This window comes from Serinus canaria, chromosome 8 (assembly GCF_022539315.1).
Source record: "Serinus canaria isolate serCan28SL12 chromosome 8, serCan2020, whole genome shotgun sequence".
Taxonomy (NCBI): domain Eukaryota; kingdom Metazoa; phylum Chordata; class Aves; order Passeriformes; family Fringillidae; genus Serinus; species Serinus canaria.
In genome coordinates, this window is record NC_066322.1 from 22,284,105 (window position 1) to 22,307,751 (window position 23,647).

Genomic DNA, 23,647 nt, shown 5'->3' on the forward strand with positions numbered 1-23,647 from the left:
TGTTGAACTGACAGGTTTTTAGAAGTTGTTCCATATCAACACCAGAAAATTTATTTGTTCTATCCAAGAAAGTAGGGTTATATTTCTCACAGATCTCTCTGAAGCAAGAATAAAGGAAAAGCAAGGCTGTAGAAAAGATGGAAGGAAACGAAACCAGCCTGGTCCAGTTGTATGAGGGTCAGCAAGGCCAAGGGCCAGGTCCTGCCCTTGGGTCACCATCACCTCTGCAGCCCTGCAGGACGGGACAGAGTGGCTGGAAGGCTGCTCAAAGCTGGGGGTTCTGGCTGACAGCCTGAGCCAGGCTGTGTCCAGGTGGCCACAAGGCAAATGGCATCCTGGTCAGTGCCAGAAAGAGTGTGGCCAGCAGCACCAGAGCACTGATTGACCCCTGGGCCATTTCTTCCCTTTTGTACCAGATTCTGTTCCTGTTTCCTGTTCCTGGAGCAGCATGACAGTCCACTGTCAGCACCAAGGAATTGGAGCAGGTTAACAGGAGCTAAGCACAGTTGATATCCCTTCATCTTTTTAAAACTGATTGGGTGGAATATGCCCATGCAGTTTGAGATGTGGTAACTGAAACAACAAATACATTGATCAGTGTCATTCAACCTGAAAAATTGCAGCTGTTGAACAAAGATGCTCCATATCTGTAGCAAGAAACTATGCTGAGAGTAAAGGGATTTTACACTTCTGACTTCTTTCAAGAGAATATCTATTTCATGTTTTTGTTACAGTCCTTCCAAAACCAGCATTAAAACTGTTTTCTGTGTTTTAATTCCTTGACAGAAAGAGCGGGAGAAGGGATCTAACCTGGCATTTATGTTTCGACTGCCCTTTGCTGCTGGCAGGGTTTTCAGCATCAGCATGTTGGACACACTGCTTTATCAGGTACTATGAACAGTAATGTGACTTCACACAAGTATTGCCATCCATTTTATTGTGCTTAATTGCTAGATGACCCTATTTTCTGCCACAGGATCCATTAAAGTGTGTCTATACTGGGAGCAATCAATGGCAAAAGACAATGGAGCATGCTGGATGTATTCGTTCAGTTATCAATCCCAAAACCACCCTGATGTTAGATAATTTGATACTGTTAATGTATCTCTCCACAGTCAAATAGCTTTGATAAGGCCTGCATAAATTACAGATTATATAGAATAATAAGGCTTGTAGTCTGCAATAAAAAACAGAGTCCCCATTTCCACACATGGTGTCCTTAACAGAAAGGAACAGAATTACTTTAATATGTAATTTATTAGTCTCCTGCATTTGCTGATAAAGGCCTCAATTGCTTCATAGTGTCCTCTCCTCTTACTCATGCTGACTAGATCTGCAGAGGCCCTGTCACTACACTGTAAAGGAAGCCCTGCCTGCCCTTGCAAGGAATGCATTCAGTGGTTACAGGGAGACAGTGGGGGAAGAAAAGGCAGCTCTTCAACCTTGTGGCTCAGAATCCAGGAAGCAGTGATGACAGTGAGAATCAGGGAAGAGCACAGCTACAGAGAGTTGAAGAAAAAATATCAGAAAATACAGTCAGGGCAAATGGAGGCAGTGGTTGCTAGTTTCAGGGTGGAAAATAGGCCAGTGTTGCTCAGTCTTCAGCAGTGCCCAGGTTTCTGCACACTGTGACACACCAGGATGCCCAAGGAGCAGCCCCCAGCACCACCCTGCAAGGATCAAGGCACACAACATAAGCAGGAACACCACCATGGCCACATCTTCTGCTCACCTGAGCAGCCTCCTGCCTTGCCTCTACCTGGGCATAGCCTGTGGAGCTTTAGTACTCAGGTGGAAAACATCCTTGCAGGGAAATGAATTTACTTGGTAATTTGGGGCATGAAAGGTGTTCTTCAATTGCAATTCTACTTCCAAATCAATTTCCTGAAGGCAAATCCAACATAAATAGAAAAATTCCTGGAGCTAAACTTTGCTCAAGAAGCCATTAATATAAAAAGCCAGTCATGAATATGGGCATACATATTTTAAGGTTCTAGAAATATAAAACATCTTCATAATAATGCCCCTGAATATCAGCATCACATACCACGATATTGAAAAAAATATAGTAAAATATAGTAAATAATATAGTAAATACAGTAAAAATACTAAAGGCATGAAACAAATCTGAATACAAATACCAAAGATATGAAACAAATCTGTTAATCAACAAATTAACAAATCTGTTACTCAACAGCTTCTGCCAGCACATAAATGACTTCAATATTTTATAATTGCTCCTAGACATGAATAATCATGCAATGACTTGACAGAGTAACACCATTCACCAGAAAGCGTTAAAACAAAAAGCCTCAAATGCTCATTGTCACTTTAATTCCACCTGTCCTTCCTTTGAACTGCTACTGCTCCTAGGTGAACTGTCATTTTTCTAGAATTATCTTCCTTACTTCAAGTTAGAAATTCTATAATAGCAGCTCTTTGTTCTTTTTCATAGTCCCATTTTCTGTGGTTTTCTTCTGCAAGAAACAGAGCAAATGACATGGGGAACATCAGGGTTCTTCCCATTACAGGCTGAAAGAAAAGCCTTTGAATTATCTTTAGGACAGTGACTGAAAAAGGAAAACTTGATCTTGCAAATCTTGGTGAATAAACTTGTTAAACTCATGGAAATTTCATGGCAGAAATGATGCTGCCAAGATAACAAATATGTTTAATTTGCAAACAAATTTTGTTTGAGATGCTCCTTGGCATTTAGCCCATCACAACTGGGAGACTACCAGCACAAAAATTAAAATAGTTGAATCACTATGTATCAAATGAAATCCATCTAGCTTCTGAGTTTGAGCAAATCCAGATTCTATAGCTCTAAAGGATTTCTGTAATACCTTTGTGAAGTATTTCTCTGTGAAAACCTCTTGGTTAGCTGTGCATTTGCAGGATGCCAGCAGAGCTATGGTGTGTGCTGCATTCCAAGGGCTGCCATGCTGCCCTGCCACACCTGAGTACAGGTGGCAAAGAACAGCTCAGCCACAGCAAGAAGGGCACCCCTCTGGCCCTCTCATTCCAGCAGCCCAACCCAGGAGGAGAAATATTTGTGATTTTAACTGCTCTAATGTCCATTCCTGGTCATAGTCTACACTTCTACACTGAACTTAATTTCTACCTTTTAACCAATAGCAACACTGTTTAGCAGAGCAACAAGGCATATCAACCCTTAAAAATCCTTCAGATTATTCATTTGAATAAAATAATAGCAGTGTCACCTCAGAGAGACCCACTGAGGACTACAGAGCCATCTAACATCTGCCAGCATTTCTTCTGCACAGAAGAGTTCATTATAATTTCACACCTCGTAGGGCTAACACCTCACTCCACTGACACATCCATCTTTCCTTTCCCTGTACCTTGTTATGCCTTAGTCTGCTGAATCTTGTACATTCCTTGCATGCACATGCAGAGCCAGTTTAGGAAAACTTCCTTTATATAAGTAAATTCAGCCAAAAGAAAGGAATAGGTATTCCTACAGTGATTAAGTTACTTAAAGAGATGGACTGTAAACACAGATGTATAATTCCTTTGAAAGTCATACATAGTGCTAATGGTTGCCTACTCCTCTGTTCATTAAAGCTTTTTTTCTTTCTTTTCTGTCTCTCCTGTTAAAATATCTTGCAGTCATTTGTGAAAGATTATATGATTTCTATCACAAGACTTCTGCTGGGACTTGACACCACACCAGGATCTGGGTTTCTTTGTTCTGTAAGTTATTAAAAAAACCCCAATCAGTACAGAGTACCAGAGAAGATTCTGTACTGTCTGAAAAATACTTTAACGTTCTTTGTATGGCATTTCCTTTTGTGAAGGTTCAAGGAAGGCCATCTGTTCCCTTTTTCATCAGGGAGAAGACAAGGAAATTAAACAGAAAACATAAGCATTTTTAGTGCCATAGCAAAAACATCTCCTCGAGAAAACACAATGCATTCTATGCAGCAGAAAACTGGAAAGTCAGGAAAACACAGGAGTAGTGCATTTTATATGAAATAGCAATGGCAGTTCAGCAACCAGTGTAAAAATAAAGTAAATAAAAGCTAGGAAGCACTAGCTGTATTGTGCAGCCTGACCAGGACTATCTCCCAGTCCCCATTCCAATGGGCAATAAAGGCCATGAGTAGTTTTTATCTAAAGATTAGCTGTATTAAATGACTAGGAGTTGGAGTTCAAAAGTCATCTTGTTATTACATGTGTCAATATTCCCCAATGCAATTTAACTTTGTATATACACAAATAAAAACACAATGGAAGTAATTTTTACTAAAATAAACCCCACTTTTCTGTTTCCTCCCACACCCATTATACTCTGGGTAGCAAACAGATCACCACACCTTGAGTTATTTACAAGTTCCTTTGTGGCCATCTATAAATAATGGCAGGAAGGTATCAATGATGGTTTAAAAAAGTTGTTCAAATAAAAATTATGTATTTCTTGGCCAATCATTAAGCTTCATTACAGTGAATGTAAGAACACTTGAAAGTACAATTGAATCCTCAGAAAGGAACTCATACATCTCAAAATAAAGCTAGTAATGAAGTAAGTGAGCTTCATGTAAGACTTCTTATGCCACTTATGCTTAGTGTACTACTTCCTCCCACATATTCAGCCTGCAGTCTGCTGGACAAAATTCAAATTCAAAATACTCATGCACTCCAGTCTGTCCACACCAGTTTCTTACTGCTGACAATATTTAGTTTATTCATTTATATTTTAGTCAAAAATAGACACTGGGTGAAGGCTGCCATGTAAATTTTAAGTAATCTTAAACCAAGACCAGAAGTTCATAATGCTAAACTGCTTCCACTACAATGTCTACTAAACAGGGAGAAGGCAAAAGAGAAACAGTCTGACAAACTCAATAGAAGTTGCAGATTTGTTGTAGAGCAAAGGTTGAACACTACACTGGGATCAGTACCAGCTAGTGTTTAATTTTGGGGTTTTTTTCATGAGTAGCATAGTGAACAAGTGGTAAACCCCCAAGAGTTAAAATTCCTCCCTCCTATTATTCCTCCTTGTTATTTGCTCAGATGAAAATCACAGAAGAGGATCTGTGGATTAGGACATATGCCAGACTGTATCAGAAGCTTTGTTCCTCTACAGGAGACATTCCAATTGGAGTCTACAGGACAGAATCCCAGAAGCTCACAACATCTGAGGTGGGTCACTCACCCTGCTGGCTGGTCACATAACCCACCTGAGCCCCAGGCTCCAGCAGTGCCCAGGGCCAGTGCACACCTGGCCTTTGGTTCCTGTGCTCCCCTCCTGGGCATGGATGGATGGGAGCCAAGGGGCAGCTGGGCACAGCTCAGGAGCGAGCGCTGCTCTGACCTTGCTGTGCTCACTAACAGCAGGGTTTGTACCAAACCCTTCACCAGGCCCTCTGGCCCTTGTGCCAACAGTGCCAGGCTCAAAACAGGTGGCATTTGCCATGTCACTGTGTCTCAAAACAGGTGGCATTTCACTGCTCACGTGACCTTCTAATTCATTCTCTTGTTGCTCATTTCTAGTTAGTGTTATTCAAAGTATTGTGGGATCTCTCTAAATTTAGCTGCTGAACAGTGGTAATAGTTTATATATGTATTTCTGTGTTTGCCACATAAATGTGTACATTTCTCCATCTCTCTGTTTATAAAAAATGACAAAACCACTTTTTCCTGACTATTTAACATACTTTTTTTGTTTGGGAAGCTTTGATTTCTGTCATGTATTATCCATTTGTTTACATGGCCATTAGTACTGCCATCTCATTAGACCATGGCTTTCAAATGCAACAGTGAGCAACGAGTCTCTCCTTTCTTCTGAAATACTCAGACATAGTTTAAACTAATGTCTAAGATAAGTAATTTATATTGTATTTTCCATATTTCAGAAAAATATCAGAAAACATTTAGGCATATAATGCTTAATGGCAAGATTTGCTCCTGAGGAAGTACATTCAGCTGAAGTTAGTTTTATAAAAGTTGGATAAAAAAGCTGTGCAAGATCCCACCCAGCTCATGGGAATATCTCTTTGTGGACCATCACTGTCTCTGCAGGTGGCTTTTACAGCTTAGCCAGTGGACTCTGTCACTGCAATAATCTCTTCTGAACTATAGCAGCCTTAACATGAGCCATCAAAATCATTCCTTGGAGAAGAATGTAGTCAGCCTCACTGCTAATATGAAAAAAAGGTCTGTCACAGCCTTCCACTAAAGAGAGGACATACTAGATTTTAAGAATTCATTGAAGAAGGATAAGATAAAATTCATGGCAGTGCTTTATTCTCACATTCAGGGCTGGCTCTTTAACTTCAGGTCCACAAAAAAAAAAAAGAGGAGTTCTGCTATTACTTCCTATCAACTTTCACTAGCAATCTCACAAAGAATTTGAGTTAAATCAGGTAGAGGATTAAGGAAGGGAGGTTGGAGAAACCTCCTAGTTAAATTTTCAAATTGTCAGTTGTTGGAAAAATGTGGAAGATCCTTTATTAAGTGAAGAAAATGCAGTTGTTGGTCTTTCTAAGCTGAAGTGTCTGAATGCAGACCTTTAGTGGTATTTTCACACAAATACTTGTGCAATTTCGTGTTTAATGAGTTAGAATTTGTACAACATTTCCCCTCTAGAGAGGGGCAGGGAAATCTCCCCTCACCTACCTATTCCCCAGAACACAGAAGAGCAACATCTTGCTCTGCATCTCTGGCCTTTATGGATAGAGACCTACAGACACAGAGATGCTGAAAGCCCCAATCTTTCTGAAAAGTGTTTATTTTGAAGTTAAAGGATTTTTTAACTTATTTCACTAAGAAATATTAGCATGGGTTATCATTGTAGCTTTTCAATACATTAAGCCAGAAGAATGTAATTGGGTATGATCTTTAAAATGGAAAAAAGAGAGAAGCAGAAGTGGAAATCTTGGGTTAAAAATCGGGTAAGATCCTTAAAATGGAAAAAAGAGAGAAGTTCCTTTTACTCAGGAACTATGAACTTATAGCCATAAATTTGAAGGTTTATAACTCAGAGAACCTTTAACGTGATTATCGATTTGAGTTTAAACAGAGATAAGAAACTAACTAAATTTAAACAGAGATAAGAAAATAAAAAAATTTGTACTGCACATACCTGGATGCTGTCAGGTAATAACACGGGTAACTTGAGTCACAAGGACAAGATATGCCCAAATTAATATTTAATATGTACAGTTTATCCTTTGGCACTCCTTTTATCACTATGCAAATGAGAAGCTCTTGCTTCACTGCCAGATACTCATAACTTCTTTAAAATTAAAGCAAGTTTTTAGTGACCTCTAGTTACCTCTCAGTAACTAAATAACAAGTGAATCTAGCCTGCCTCTCAATGACTAACACACCTATGACCCAAACCATTTGCACTACACTCCAAAAATACATAAAAGAGATATGAAATCTTTTTTCATTACCTGTAGGCTGCTTTTCTGTGTCTCCTGTTTAATAGTCCATATTTGTTTCTTTAGATTCACTTCTGCTTAAATTGTCTTTTGTTTTCTTTTTCCCCTTCCTTTGTCAGTCACGAGAAATGGCTTCACAAGTAAGTATTTGCTTATTGTTTGCCTCTTTCTGGGTGTCCTGGTTGAGGCAAACCTCACACAGCTGCTGGCTTGCTTGCTCCCCCCAAGCTGGGATGGGGAGAAAACTGGGAGGCTGAAAGGGAGAATCTCTTGGGCTCAGGTGAAGGCAGTTTGATAAGTAAAAGCTGTGTGTGAAAGAAAAGCAAAGAGTTTGCTCACATTTCTGATGAGCAGGGGGTGTTTGGCCATGTCCAGGAAAGCAGAGCTCCATCAGGCATCTCATTCCTTCATCTTCTGCAGCTGTTCCTGCAGAGTAAAGCACCCTGGATAAGGGGATGTCACTTTGGTCATTTGGGATCAGGTGTCCTGGCTGTGTCTCCTCCCAACTACTTGTGCTCTCCCCAGCCCACTTGCTGCTGGGGTGGGTGAGAAGCAGAAAAGCCCTGGCTGGGTGTAAGCACCACTCAGCAGTAAGGAAAACATCCCCATCATGAACACATTATCATCACACATCCAAAACACAGTCCCATACAGTCTACTATGAAGAAATGTAACTAAATCCCAGCCAGAAACTTTACAGTTGGTTCAATTGTGGGAGTGAAATCCTCAGAGAAAATGGAACTGTGCAATGGATCATCCTTAAGTAAATGGATCTTAAAGTAACATTGTTCTGGACACAAACAGCTTGCTAAAATCTGCAAGCTGACAGACTGGGATTTCAAAGATGTCCTGTGGAATTCTGGTTCCTTTTGGGCCTGCTCCTGTTGAATTCTGAAGGTAACAAATCATCCTTACAGTGAAAATATCATCTGGTGAAAGCCTTTTGCTTTAACACATTAAATGCTAGTGGAGCAAAATCCCCAGGTTTATCACAAAAGGAAAATGTGGCTGTACTTAGCAATGGTTTAGACAGCTTTTGGAGCAGAAAAGCATTTCTAGAGCCCTTGATGCATGTAGCATTCTTGGTAGGCAGAGCAATAAAATTTAGTTAGTATAGGACTTGCAATAAGGTAAAAAGTAAGTCACTACTTCAGACTGGAGCAGATGAAACTACCCCTTCAAACTACTTCACTTCTTACACACAGCTCCCAGGGAGCAGCAAGGCAAAGGAGCAAAAATCTGAAGTGAATCAGAGTTGGGTGTTATCAGCACAGATATCTCAATCACATAATCTCAAATATGTACACTGGTGTGTCTGTGACGACATTCTCATTCCTGCCACGTGTTGAGCAGCCTAATGTTTAGATTTTAGGGCATGAAACATTAAGTTAGAGCATCGTGCTCTAACAGAATGTAGGTCACAGCTGTCTGGCAGCACAAGTAAGCAATCACACCCTTCAGGGCACACAGTGGATATGTGAGACAGGAACCTGCCTTGAAAAAACAAAAAGCAAAAAAACTCAAGGGTTTAAAGGCGAGTGTTTCTTCTCTGTGTGGCACGGGAGTGGCACTATGTCATCAGTTGTGCTTCTCATGCAACAGATTTACCTGCTATGGAACAAGAAAATGAAATTCACTGAAAACAATTAAACCTCAAAGTAATGATAATTACAAAAGTATTTTTAAATGAAGTTCAAGACTGGTCAAAACAGAGGGGGACACACAGAAGTACTTTGCACTGGAGTTTTATCTTCTGCCTGTTTAACAGCTGCCACTGGCAGACACACTTTTGTGCTGCTTTTGAAAGATAGTTTGGGCTTTGATTTTGCTTTGTCTTTAAAGTTCAATTTCTTCCTCTTGCATACAGCAAAGGGGCCATTCTGCACAGCTTTCTCTACAGGCAGGATAAAAACTTCATCGTTCCTGAAGTTAATATTTAGCTTTATCACCTTCCTTTGTGCTTTCAGCTCACCTGTGTTTCAAAACTTCAGGCTAAGGATTTACAGATTTCACAGAAACAAAATACTTTCACTTGGCCTCTCCCATTTAATCTCTGGCTCAAGAAGTGACTTTCCCTCCTGTAGTGATGATAATTGGACTCTGCCTTTATAGCACTGCTGCCAGCAAGTCTGGTTATTTGTTTAGTCAAGGGCTTGACAAGGAAAGCTGCCAATGCAGGCAGGAAGAAAGGCAAAACAAGACTATCCTCTACACTCAGTTAGTTCATACCAACACCAATTTGTTCATACCAAATAGCTCCTTCCTACCCATAAGTAGCATTCTTATGGAATGTACTCTGCCTACCTTAGTCCTTGCTGTAAAATGCTCCCAAACCCAAAATGAGAGTCTAACAAACACCAAAATCAAATTGCATTTCTGTTCAAAGGGATCCAGGTTCTCTCTTCTTCCCTAACCTCAGCAGAGTCAGTAACAAAACTTAAAAAAAATCAGGTTGTTTAAAAAAAAAGCAACAATGAGAAATCCCTTTTCTACTGCAAACTAACCTGAAGAGCCTCAATAAATTATGTGGTCTTTACTTGAGGCTTATTGCAAGATCCTAGTCTAAAATATTAAAAATGTGATTTTACTTGAAGTGCTACAAGATAAACATCTGTACTGTTCTTTCTAATTAAGGGGTTTGATTGTTTTGCTGTTTGATTGGGTTTGTGTGTTGCTTTTTTCTTTTACACAGATAGTGTGAAGCTAGTTTGTTCAAAAGTGAAAAATGCAAGTATCTTTCATATTGTATCCAGCTTACTCATATCAAATACTGATTTATGGGCTCCAGAAACCACACAGATCTGTGGTGAGACTCTTACAGAAAGGTTGTACAGCACTGATGAGGTCAACAGAATCTTGCTTTCAGATTTCATGTTAGTGGGCAAAGGACATTCAGTAGCTCCTCTGTTAAATTTCCTTTATTCACTGATTGCTGCCAGCATATTCTATCTGAGGGGATTCCCACAAACTCAGCCTGTTCATTTACATCATATTTGTTTTATACTTCATGTATTTATTTTAAACTCACCACATTGAAATCTGTGACCAGTACCCTAGTAATGTGCTTGCACTAACACCATCAAGGACTTTACTGTTTCAATGTCAATAAAAGAAATTCAAATAGCACAAGAGGAACTCAGGATTGTTAAGGAAGTGCTTTTGAAACTAGAAATTAAACTACTCATAAAATCTAAAATACACCTTGAAACAATTTAACTTTTGAAATGTTTCCTCTCATGTTCTCTAGGTTAGAAATACACCTGTAGTCCATCCACCTGTGTTATTTCAGTACTTGTACATGCACATACCATTGGTCTTATTTAGGTGGCATAAGGAAATCACAGCAGCACAGCAACAGGTTTTGGCTCTTAATTATAGGGGGGGATTTGTCACTACATGAGTAATATCACTATTCTTTATGGTAGGAATCAATTACTGGTTTCACAAGAGGTGCCCTGAATCACACTGAAGGTTATGCATGCTAATTTCATGTGTGCTGGAAGGTCAGGAAGGCCTGGGAATTTGAGACACAGTTAACAGGCATGTTCTACCTGTGGTCATAAGAGAGTACAGAAAACACTGCAGCCAAAGGGAACCATTACCTAATGAATCCACAACACACATGTAAAAACCAGTTACACAACTTGGATTTCTGAAAATATGCAGACTGGGAGGAAAGTCATTCGGGTCTGATTCCTAGATTCAGGAAGAGCAATATCAGAAGGCTAAATTTGCTCTTCTCAGAATCACAGTGCAATTGGGCAGAAAGTAACACTTACCTGCTTTTGCACTTGATAAAAGTATTTAAGTTATATTTAAGTATTTAAGTTATAAATGAAACGTTTTTACATGGAAAGTCCAAGTCTAGTAAAGGGTGCCCAGTTCAGGAACACTTGCTAAGAAGAAAGAGCTGAATGCCCTCAGCTCCATTGCAGCCAAACCCCATGTCCAGCTGCGCTGTAAGAAAGAGGAGAGAACATCTTCATCTGCTTCCATCTCATACCATTCCTCCATCTCTCTGGCCCTTTTCCTTTCAAGTCCCAAATCTCCATCAGCGTGGAGGAATGGGAGGACACCAAAGACACCAAGGAGCAGCTCGGCTGCCGCGGCAACCACCGGAACTCCACCTCCAGCGACCAGCCCGAGCACCCGCTGCTGCGCAGGAAGAGCATGCAGTGGGCACGGCGCCTGAGCAGGAGGGCACCCAGGCACTCTGCTAAAACTGCTGAGAAGATCAACCAGCAGAGAATGAACCTCTACAGGAGGTCAGAAAGGCAGGAGCTCGCTGAACTCGTCAAGAACAGAATGAAGCACCTGGGCCTCTCTCCAGCAGGATACGGTACCACTATACAGTACTTCAGTAGCAACATTAGCATGGTGCAACTGTTCATAAGATGAACCAAAATGATGGACCCAAAACAAAAAACACTAAGTTTATGATGGTGCTTTTTGTTTTGTTGCTTTACCTTGGAGTGTTTTTAATGCATTCTATTATGAGCCATTCCCATGCTGAGATGGAAGGCTCAAAAGGTAGCACGTCAGTCCCATTTATATTTAGTAGATGAAATTTGCATGGTGAATTTATAAATTCATTTTATAAATGAATTTATAAATTCACCATTCCCCAGTCATTGAGCAGCTCCACCATATTTCCACAAAGCTCTTGAAATAAAGATGAAGTCAGGGCTGTTGTGAAGTTCACTCGTATGTCAGGGCAGGGAGTTGTTTATATGTGAGGGGTGTTTGCCTTTTCCCCACAATTTTCAAAAATAATGCCAAATCATCATATGAAAGTCATTTTTAGAAAGCATGTTTCACTAGGTCTTTAGATGCCATTTTTATCCATCAAATCATTCTCCAGCAAGGCTGATGTCAGGCTGCTTTTTAGTTTGTAGCATTGTTTTGGGTTTTTTTAAGCTATGGACAAGAGCTGTGTAACACTTTTTAACATGTGCACCACAGCTGCCTAGGTTGCCTTTCTCTGGCCTTGGCCCTGTAGCATGTTGGGTGGAAACCCCAGGACTATGGGTTCTAATTTCCTACAAGCACCAGGAATTTCTAGATATGTAAATAGAGGCTCTTTATTCCAAAACTCATCTGAATAATTTCTGTGCCTTCTTTCTTTAAGTTTCCGTACAACTCTCTGCAGAAAGATTCAGGCCTAAATATTTTCCAGGGGTTTCAGAGGCCACATTCAAATTGCTATGACTGAAAAAAACCAGAAGATTTTTAAAACATTAGAAAACAGGATGCTTTTACAGCTAATAACTCAAAAGATAACCTGATAATGTCAGGTAGTTTCAATATGAGTACAGCTGAAAAGAAATTGCTAAAATTATTTGAAATCACTCTGACACACCATACACTTTTTTGCAGCTCTATGAACTTTCATCAAATTAATATGTCAGAAGTAATGCTTCTCACAATTCATTTGTAAATGTAATTTTCTTGGTACTTTTTTTCCCCTGTCCTCTAGATGAAATGAATGATCATCAGAACACCCTTTCCTACATCCTGATCAACCCTTCTCCAGATACAAGATTAGAGCTGAATGATATAGTGTAAGTTAAAGCATAGTCACAAGACCTGCCAAAAAAAAGGAGATTTCTTTTTAAAGAAATACCTAATTATACTCCATATGTATATACTTAAAATACAAATATAAATATACAATACATACATTTGTAATGTTGTTACCTTGTCATCCTCCTCTTACTCTGTATTTTAAATTGAAAAAATCTAACCAATGCTACCCCAGGAACTAAACCAAGCTCCTTCAAAGTAACTCTATGTCTTGCTCAGGTCTTTTCAACATTACAACTGTGTGCACTTACCCTGGCTTGCACCTTGTGTTTGAGTAACAGCTGTGGTTTCTTTCTGTAGGTACTTGATCCGACCTGACCCACTGACTTATGTTCCAAATGCTGGAGCCAGCCGAAAGAACAGCTTCTGCAATACAGTGGGACAAGACACCAGGGAGGAGACACAGCTTTGATATGGAACTCACCACAGCATTCAGAGACACTTTTATACACAGGTTGTTTCCACTAACTGTTTTGCAAACTGAGTGGTATATTTTATTCAGATTTTGGAAACAAAATGACAGTGGGTAAGTGACCAAATGCAGAAATGTGGTGCCTAGAAACTCTGATTTCAGGGATTGTCAGGTCTGTGGCCTGTTCATCATAGTTGAACTTTGTCAGCCTAACAGAATGATGACACCTGTTGCTATTTAACCCACATGAACAAATGTCAGATTCTACCACGTTTTGCTTAGGTGCTCCTAAGCATAGTTATGTGGCAGCATGTCAGTGACTGAGCTTCTGACCAATGTCAGATTATCTGATGCCCATAGAGAGACAATGCCTGATTTGTAGTAGCAAATATGTTAATACCTAAAGCTGCCAACAAGGCTTTGTGTGTCAACAATTCAGTCTTTGAAATAATTTCCAGTCTCAGCCTGTCACCCATTTTTATTAACACAGATTAGTTTCAGTCCCATTTTAGCCTCCAGGACCTAGGTTTTTGTTCCTTGGGTTTGCACAGACCAGGTTGAATGACACAACCTGGTCACACTTCAGAGGCTGAGATTGAGACACGTCAATGACAGAAGAGCCCAGCTGCAGGAAAGTCCCTCTCATCTCTCACAGGCAGCTCTCCCAACACTGGCAAAAAACTAGGAAGTTACTGTGTGAAGCTGCATACAGTGGTAGCTCAGGTGAAACACAACCCTTTGAACCTTGGTGGGTTTTTCTATAGAAACCTGAGTAGATTATAACACAGAAGTGAAAGCATCCCTCTAGGGAATGATTCCTACAACAAGCCCTCAACATTTTCATGATTATGCCAGAACTACAGTTTGTCCATAGCATTTCATGTCTAGTATTCAGATTACCCAAAAGTGATAGGTTTTAAATTAAATTATGTATCTCACTGAAGATTAAAGAGATTTATAACCCATTCCACAAAATGAATGTAATTCCACATAGTGTGAAAAAGCAGTATGGATCTAAAACCTCTGCTTCATCATGATGTACTCAAGAAAGCATCTGCTTGTGTAAGAAGCAACTACAATTGGTCAAGCTTTCTACAGAATTAAGCATGTCTGTCCATGATCTTTCAAGATCATTGTCACAAATGGGGAAGAACATACTTGAGGTTTTAAACCCCCTTCTGTTGCAAGTGTCCACATAGAACCAAGTAATTTTGCAGATAGTCTAATATGGAAAAAATTATTATTCTCTGATCTCCTTTGATGTCCTATTTGTAAAAAAAAGAAAGAAAAAAATCAGTCAAAACTGCTTCTATTCTCTTGTATATTAATTGGCAGAAGTATCTTTAATTTCTGAAACAGAAACCACAACCAAGTTGCCCAGTAAGCAGCTCCTGGATGTGAGCCTGTCTATCAGCATTGTAAGGATACTGAAATCAAGTCACGTTCATATTAGGAATGACAGAAAATCTGCTTTTCCTCTTAATGATTCCAAGGTTTAACAATTCAGTAGTTCTGCTTAGAGTCCATTATTCCACACTTGAGTCATTCACTAGTTTATTCACAGATAAAGTATTTCGAATGGGCACTGTGGGAAACAAAGAAACAATTGAAACAGCTGCACAGACTGAAGTCTGCACTTTTTCAGAAAGAAAAAGAAGGAGTATATGGTACAGGATCTTGTCCCAGACCTGTCATAGAAGTTACCCAGAAGAGCTGGCATGTGCAGTGTGAATAACTTTTTTATTTTTAATACCTTCAGGGAGAAAACTCTATTCCAGTTGAATATTTTTTTAAAAAATACAAGTTTCTTAACAATGTTCATTCCAAAATATTAGAAGGATCTGTGTTGCATTCTGAAGGCTTCTCTGATGGAGTCTCAAAGAGGCAGAGAGGCTTCCAGAACCATGGCTTCCTCCAGCAGGCAAGCTGGATATCCTGCTTTTAGCCTGAGTCACAGTTCACAGGAATTCCTCTGTGTGTACAGCACACTCCACTGATTTAAGGACTCTGCCAAAAGGATCTATAGGGAGGCCTTGAGTCCTCCCATTTAACAGCCCATAAAGCAGCAGAGACAAGCAGTCAGGTGTGTCCATTTGCCCACTTAACTCAGCAGAATTGCTGCTCAGCTAGATTGGAATAGTGGTATCTAATGTGACCCGGTATTTCTCCAGGCTTAATGAATTTCTAATTGCTCATTAGTCCCAGAAGATTTGCTAAAGCAAACACAAAGACAGCTGGAGACACTTGGAGTCCCTAAAATGAATGCAAGGCAATCTTTGTGAACCAAACACTTAGTTCTCTTCAAAATCTGCTGGAAGACTAGCAAGGTAGTAAAAGCTATCAGCAGCTTCTGATGAAGCAGAAGTTCTAATAACCCATGAATAATGTACCACAAAGTTCAGCTATTCAGAATAATGCTGTCTTTCATGTTGAAAGCAGAACAGGTTTGCTTCCTCTGGAATATCTGCACAGACTGCATTCTAGTGGGATGTTGATCATCCAAGACCAGCCTAAGCACCACTACATTAACCCTGAAAGAGACAGTATGCACAGTCCTCAGTGGCCAGGGAGGTGATTCTTCAATGGTCATCCTACAGGCAATCTTATGTTCACACACTTTTTTCTTGTCATGATTATCAGAAATGTAACACAAGCCTAACTGGCCTGGAGACCAGGCTGAGGAACAGGAGTCTGAAGGCTCAGTGCTGGAGAAGGGATGATGAAGTTCTAGAATGAGCAGAGTCAAATGACTGTTGAACAGAGGGGATTGAGCAAGCAGCAGTTCACTAAGTAGAGGGAGAAATGTGGAGCTGTGAAGAAAAGATTATTTCTATCTCTGCTAACTGTATGTATTTTTCCTCCTGGCTCACTTCTGTCAACAACCCAAAGATGGCCCTGTTCCCCAGCACTGCCTTAGCACTGCCCAAGCAGTTTGGTATCCAAGTCACAGACCCAGAGAGGGAAGAGCTAGCTGATAATAATTGCTTCATTCTCAAGGGAATCTCCAGCAAAGCCAGAACCTATGAAAATGTGTTACCTAGTCTGCAATAAAAAAGTCACAAGAACTTTTTTTAATGGCATTCAGTGTGTTTCCTTAACTGTTTCACTCCAATTCCACAACACACATGATTTCATGTACAAAGTAAAAAGCATAAAGTTCTTGAGTTTTTAAAACCTGCCGTGGAAATGAATTAATGAAGTTGTGGCATATTGTCTGAGAAATTAAGAGCAGTATTTCCCAGCATAGATATTTTCTCTCTCTCTGAAAGCTTTATACCACAACTACACTTTATCAACTTCCAAGTATACAAATGCATATTTCTGAATATTACACAACTTTATTCACCCATGCACCAAAAAAAGCTAAAGATCAAATAAATGTTAGGCTTCAGCAGTGGAGGAAAACTGAAATGACACCAAATGCAGCAGAGGTAACACACAATTCTCTAGTTTCTAGACAGTTAGGGCTGAAAGCAATCATTCTGGAATTTTGGAACACTGACATGAGATTTGAATTCTGCTTGATATCCAGTAGAAACCAGCCACTAAAATCTGAAAATGAATTAATAACATGAAGCAGCTCTATGCAGGTACATCAATTTGTACATCAAAGTTATAAAAATACTTCTTCAAGGCAGTGCTAGAAATGTAGAATTTATAAAACTAGGTAATATGCATAAAATATGGTTTCATAGTCTTGATATTCTATAAGAAGCAACCCTACCCACCTTGAAACAGATGTAGAATGAATTAATGTCCAAAGAGCAGCACTTCAAAATTTCAGCTGTTCCCTGTGCTTGGTACAAGGAATATGCTTGGTACAAAGAATATGCACTGCAGTGATACAGGAAAAGAATTACTCATTCATATTAAGTTACAAGAGATGACCCAGATTTTGCTTCTTTTTATTTTCTGAAGTTATTTGAACATATTAATGATAATATTGTTATATACTTAATTATTGCTTCCACTGCCAATGCAAGGATGCCAATAAGGGTAATTTAACAGAAATATAAACTCCTAAGAAGCTTAAAAAGGCAAATATTTCTACTTAAGTAAAAAAGCAAGTATTTGACATTCCTGTGAACTAAATTTTCTACAAAATCTCAACTTTAAACTGTTATGATTTGATTAATCACTGAGACCCAGAACACCAATTGCTGATCCTAGGAAAACTTCTCTAGATCACTTCTCCAATTTCTTGTATCCTTTCACCAGTATGGGCTGGCTGATGAAGTGGCTCATCTTGCTGGCAAGTCTATAGCTTTTAATATTTATTCCTGCTAGAGTTATAAACTCCCACTGCTTCCATAACTGTACATTGGTGTGGCAGACTCCACAGACTCCAAACAAAAGCAAGGAATTAGTATCTTTACAGCCTTTTATTTGTACAGCTGGCAAGTATCACTTAATGCATGTTAATGAGCATGCTGCTTGTGCACTCAGCTTCAGGCTGTGGTGAAGCCTCTATTACCTTATCTTAAACAATCATGGAATCATTAGGGTTGGAAAATGCCTCCAAGACCATTTGGTCCAGCCTTTCACCAAGAACCTCCATGCCAACTAAACCACTGCACTGGATGCCACATGCCACGTCCACTCATTTCTTGGGACACCTCCAGCAATGGTGACTCCACAACTTCCTTGGGCAGCCTATTCAAATGCTTGACAGCTCTTTCCATGAAGAAATTATTCCTGATGGCCAACCTGAACCTTCCCTGGTAGAGCTTGAGGCCATTTCCTCTTATGATGTCTCTGCTTGCCTGGCAGAAGAAACCAACCACCATTCCACAGCCTCCTTTCAGGCAGCTGTAGAACGTGATAAGGTCTCCCCTGAGCCTCCTTTCCTCCAAGCTCCTCATCAGACCTGTGCTCCAGGCCCTTCACCAGCTCAGTTGTCCTTCTCTGGACTCACTGCAGCATCTCAAAGTCTTCCTTGGACTCTGGGGCTCAGATCTGGACACAGGATTTCAGGTAAGGCTTCACCAGTGCTGGGTATAGAGGGACAATCCCTTCTCTGGTCCCGCTGGCCACACTATCCTTTATAAAAGCCAGGATGCCCTTGGCCTTCTTGGCCATCTTGGCACATGCTGGTTTTTGGTCAGCTGCTCTCAGCCAGCACCCTGAAGTCCTCTTCTGCTGGGACCCCATCTTCAGGAATTACTGAATAACCTGGAGAACTTTATTGCCATCCAGATAATAGGAGAACACGTGAGGGTTGAGTTTGTTTGGTTTTGCTCACCATCATGGACTGTTACTGCACAATCATGCACGACATGGTGCTCCCCACCCAGGTAATGGGAACAGATTTCAGAGCTGAGCTCATTGCATTGTTTAATGTAAGGTCAAGTTGTCAGCTATACAAGTGATGCCTTAAGTTTTAGCTTTCATGTTTTTCAGATTCTGCACTGCCTAGGGCAATTTCAAATGAAGTGTCAGTAAGTTCTCCTCACAAGGTAGGTAGACAGTCCCTTTCCAGCTGAGACCAAGGACAACTGTTACAATTTTCAGGCCCCAAAGTACAATTTTCAGGCCCAAAGGAGAACTGAAGAGAACAACAAGGAGGATGGAACTTCATAACCTGAAGCTATAATAGGACAATTAACCCCAATATGCAAATGGACCAAAACTTATAAAAGTGAGAGACATTGTGACCAATCATCCATTTTTGTGACCATTTTGGGTCCATCTTGGGTGTAGCCCTGGGCAGGCTCTTGTGCTGCCCAGGGTGTATCCATTGAGGCCTTTTAGTAGATACCTACTTTATTTCTTAGCTGTCTAGTCTCTGTTCCAGGTTAAGCCTCTCTGAAGATGTCTCACAAGATGTCATGGCTTCTATGTCCAAAAAGACTCATTTTTTAAACACAACTTGCTGTAAAACTTTTAAAATTTTAGAAAATATTGGGAGACCCAGGACCAGGAGAGCCCTGAGGGAGTGTTGTCCTTGCTAGCTGTGTCTTTCCCAGGGTAAATGCAAAAAAGTCTTCAAAGTCCAGATGAACCGTCCATTTGAAGTAGAAAAAATGTCCTGTGTAAGTATTAGCCAAGTAATAATATTCCTTAATCAAAAGGTTTAAGACCAAATTCCCTTAAGGGAGAAATGCACTGTGTTCAGTGGCTGCACCACGGGTTCCCACTGTCTGTCAGTCCTGGGTGGAATGGAGCTGCACAGAGCACAGAAAGATTGCACTGCAGGATTCAGGGGTTTCTTCATGAAACACCACCATGTACATTTACAAAATGTCATTGGGGATGCATTGCTCACTTGCTCACTTCCAGTTGAAGTGTTTGGTGTTCATGTGATTGACATTTTGATTCCCATGTGCATCTGATAGGGATTTGGACTGAAACTTTTATCCTCTGAGGTTAGTAAGCATCATCGTATTTTTTTACTTAACTATGAGGATATTTTGTACACAGCCGAATGCCCTAAAATGTAATTTAATATATCAGTAACAGGACAGTCTATCTGCATTTAATTTTCCTTTTTTTATTACATCTCCATGTTAACACACAAGTGGTATCTTGTGTATGAGGTTTTCTTTGTGTATATGACCACAGAGAGTAGTAGCCACTGTGGGCACTGAGATCTGGAAAATGCTAATGTTAGATTTTCTGAAGAGGCAGTTTCTGCTCACATTTCTGGAACTAATTCCCCAGCACAGGATATCTTGTATGCTTTCTTCTTCAGTCACACTGGAATGCCACAAGAGTACATTTAATGGTACATAGGCAAATTACATCCAAGCAGTATAAAATTAACACATTAGTTTTAAATGAAAGAACAAGTTTCATTGCATCGTCTTTGCTTTTTCTTCAGTAGGGTTGGTATGGTCTCTTGCTGGCTTTAAAAATTAATTGAATGCTTCATCCAAAACTAAATAAGGTAAATCAGTATTCACTCAATGCAGAACGGCTTTTTCATGGAGGAAAAGTCCTTTGAATTCAATATAATACACAACCTAGGCACCTGATTCAGGATGTCCATGGACCTCGAAAGTTATCGTTGCACAGATGTTCTGTTCCTACTAAGAAAACATCTGCTGCTTTGCCCATCCCATCCTAGGATGCTCCAGGATGGACCTTTCTTTTCTTACATGTGTGTTTCTTCTCTTGCAGTGTTTCCCAATAGAGTATGTGCTCATGTGGCTCAGTGTGATGAGATGTAATTAATTCATTGTACACACAAGGAGAAAATGGGACCTTGTGTATGTTAAACAGTGAACGAGGAAGTGGTGTTATTTCTACTCCCATTGCATTAAGACAAAACCCTACGTAAACATCTTCCAAATGTATATATTTAATCCTTAAAGAAGCATTTACAATTTTTGCAGCCAGGTCTCCAGAAAAGACGTAGCCGGTTCCTGAACAGAAAGGGTGGTAGCTGTTATCTGGGAATTCTTCTTCTGATATGTACCATTTACTGTCGTTATTCCTAATAGGGCTGTACCCTGTCATTAAATGGCCTGTGAAATAATTCTGTGTGGGAGGCGGGAGGGGCCTGAGGAGCTCTTCAATCAGGTGCATTGTGTTGACAAAAACATCGCTGTCTGTCTTCATAGCAAACCTCGTGCCACTGCAGTAGGCGGCCACCCAGCTCATGCCCATCAGAGTTTTTAGAGTTAAGTTGTTGTAAGTGTCCAGGAAGTCCTGCTGGATGATGTCGTGATACTGCTCGCTCTCTCTCAGCAGAACGTCCCCGCTGTCACCCTTGGCATCGCTGCCCAGCATGAAGAGCCGGACGACGTCGGCGCCCGGAACGGCGGCTTCGCGCCCCCAGCTCCTGCGGATGGCATCTCTGCGCTGCAGCTCGGCTGCCGTCGTCGAGATCAGCAACACCAAGAAAGGGGTTCTGTCTTTACACTTCTCCTCTTCATTAATAAGGAATGAGAATGGCTGAGTCAGAGCGGGTGTGGCTTTATTCCCTGACTGCCCATTTTCAGGTGGTAGTTCTCCGTTTTCTTTCCCTGAGATTTGTCTGAAGTTTGGAAATATTTTTGTAAGTAAACTCTTTTTGCTTTCCATGGGAAGATCATCACTTTTAGGTAGAGCAGCGAGGTGATAAGTATAAAAATAGGAAATCAAATATACTGCTGTAAAAGAGATGATGAAAACCAGGAAAAGGCTTCTCTTGGTGCATTCCGTGGGAGAGAAGAGTCCTCTCCAATAGCTCATGTTGGTAGCTGTGACAGGATGCACAAGAAGAGCAGATGTTTTGTCAGAAAAGCAGCAAATTGTTTTCCTCTGTGACACAAAGATAAAACCCGCCTTCAGGCTTCTGATTCTTCAGGATTCCTTTCAGTTTGTTATTATTAAAAGAGTCCTATTATTTCATTTTAGAATAAATTGCAAAAACTTTTATCTAAGACAAAAAAAAAAAAATTTCTGTATTAAATTTTCAGGCTTTTATTCCTAAGAGAAATACAGCATGATAGAAACAGTAAGAAATAAATGAAACTAAATAAATATGCTATTAAAAGTACTAATTTTATCAGACAGAACAGAAATTATTCAGATCTATAGTTAAATACTGAAATAGATGAAAAAGATAAAGACATTTTTACTTCCTGTAGGCTTTAAAAAAGTTATCACATAATTGAATCATCCAGACTTAATGAAATATTATGATTGATTATGGATTCATAGCATTGGAGGCTATTATGATAAATCAAAAATTTAATGCATGGCTGAAAGTGATTGTCTAGACTCTATAAAACATTAATGCAGACAGACTTGGAGATGAAGTGCCCCCTGCCAGCAACTATCTCTGTAAAGAATGCCCAAAACCACTGTCTTGATCTAGATCCATACATTTCAAAGGGCTTCAGCTGAGGATCCCAGCCTCCCAGGCTGCAGACAGGTGAAGTATAAATACTGGATCTGTGCACATACAGAGCTTTGGGTAGTTCTTTGTGATTTCCCTAATAGCCAGTTTCAAATTTTGGCTTCCTTCAACGAAACAACACAAAAATTTATCTAAGTCTTGGAGATGCTCCACAGTTTGTAGGGAGAAGATGATAATCACATGTATCCCTCACCCCATGAACTGCCTACACCCAAGAATGCCACCTGGAGAGAAGGGCAAGTTAATTGTGTTCAAGTGCTTTTCTGGTCTCTACATGTATTTGAAAGGGACATACAAAAGTATAGTCAATCAGGTTTTTTTCAGATTTTTTTGTACCAAAACCCTTTTTAACAGATGCAATGTGTAGCTCACAATCAAACAGCAAAATTAAACACTTTTAATCGTCTTTTTTGAAAGTGTAGATTCATCCCAAACCATGTGGTTTTTTTGGTAGATTCTTTAGGAGTTTCTTGCTGCTCTGCAAAGAAATGATAGATTTAGGAGGACTGAAATATTCAGAAATCCTACCTCTGTTCCCATGGAGAATCTGAGTACAAGCTCACAGGTCCTTGACTTTCTGTTTTAAGTCTTTTCCAGAGGAACTGTGTATTAACACAAAGGAAAATGCAGCAGGACATTCATCTTTCTATTTGATGTGTTTAAAAATACTCTGTCACTTGTAGCAATGAACAGACAGCCAATAAAAAGAGATTGGATTTAATAATTTTAGAATATGCAATAGAAATGCAAAGTAAAAAAATCAATTTATGCTCAACTATAATTTAATCTGAGTAAAACAGATGTTGTAAAATCAAAATGTAAATAATGTGTGGTGGATAACCTTTGGCCAGCATCCAAACACTCACCCACATGCTCACCCCACTTCCCCTCTCCTCAGGAAGACAAGGGGAGAAAAGAGGATGAAAGAGTTCATGGGTCAGGGTAAAGGACAGGAAGATCACCTACTAGATACCATCGAGGACAGAACCAAGCCAGCCTAGATGAATTTAAATGTACTGCTATTTAAAATACATTTGGATAGTGAGAAACAGAAACAAAACCAAAACCCAGTAGCTCCTCCCTATCCTTTCCTGGGCTCAACTCACCTTCTTTTCCTGCCCCTTCAGCAGCAGAACAGGGCTGGGGGTTAAGGTCCCTCCCTATCCTCCTCCTGTTCAAACAAATCTGCTCCAGTGAGAGCTCTCCAAGGGCCACAGTACCTGCATGGAAAGTGCAGCTGCTGGAGATTGAGAGAAAAAGGGCACAAAGAAATGTGTGTGGGGAATAAACTGTGATAAACTGGTCAGTAGTTCAGTGCAGCTCACATGTACCACACACCTGTAAAACATTAAAAACACAGCAAATAATAGCTTAGCTCTGGCAATCTTCTGATGT

The 23,647-nt window shown here is 40.1% G+C and overlaps 2 protein-coding genes across 5 annotated transcripts in view; one reads left to right on the plus strand and one right to left on the minus strand.

Annotated features, from left to right (window-relative positions):
- The window catches only part of KCNT2 (potassium sodium-activated channel subfamily T member 2), a 112,727-nt gene extending 96,240 nt beyond the window's left edge, over positions 1-16,487 (plus strand). For 3 of the 4 annotated variants that reach the window (XM_050977595.1, XM_030226508.2, XM_050977594.1), the window contains 7 exons: positions 787-888; positions 3,634-3,717; positions 5,038-5,166; positions 7,532-7,552; positions 11,451-11,751; positions 12,889-12,973; positions 13,296-16,487. In XM_050977595.1, the coding sequence (XP_050833552.1) occupies positions 787-888; positions 3,634-3,717; positions 5,038-5,166; positions 7,532-7,552; positions 11,451-11,751; positions 12,889-12,973; positions 13,296-13,407 (834 nt within the window). In that variant the 3' untranslated portion in view covers positions 13,408-16,487. The remainder of the gene's footprint in view (positions 1-786; positions 889-3,633; positions 3,718-5,037; positions 5,167-7,531; positions 7,553-11,450; positions 11,752-12,888; positions 12,974-13,295) is intronic. The other variant, XM_030226509.2, reaches the window with a different exon arrangement.
- Positions 16,488-20,159: 3,672 nt separating this feature from the next.
- Positions 20,160-21,725, minus strand: LOC103815116 (beta-1,3-galactosyltransferase 2-like). The gene has a single exon (XM_030226609.2). The coding sequence runs from the start codon at positions 21,580-21,582 to the stop codon at positions 20,470-20,472; it is 1,113 nt and encodes a 370-aa protein (XP_030082469.1). The 5' UTR covers positions 21,583-21,725; the 3' UTR covers positions 20,160-20,469.
- Positions 21,726-23,647: the final 1,922 nt, after the last annotated feature.

Coding starts and splice junctions, on each gene's coding strand:
- LOC103815116 (XM_030226609.2), bottom strand. CDS start 21,582: ATGAGCTATTGGAGAGGACTCTTCTCTCCCACGGAATGCACCAAGAGA.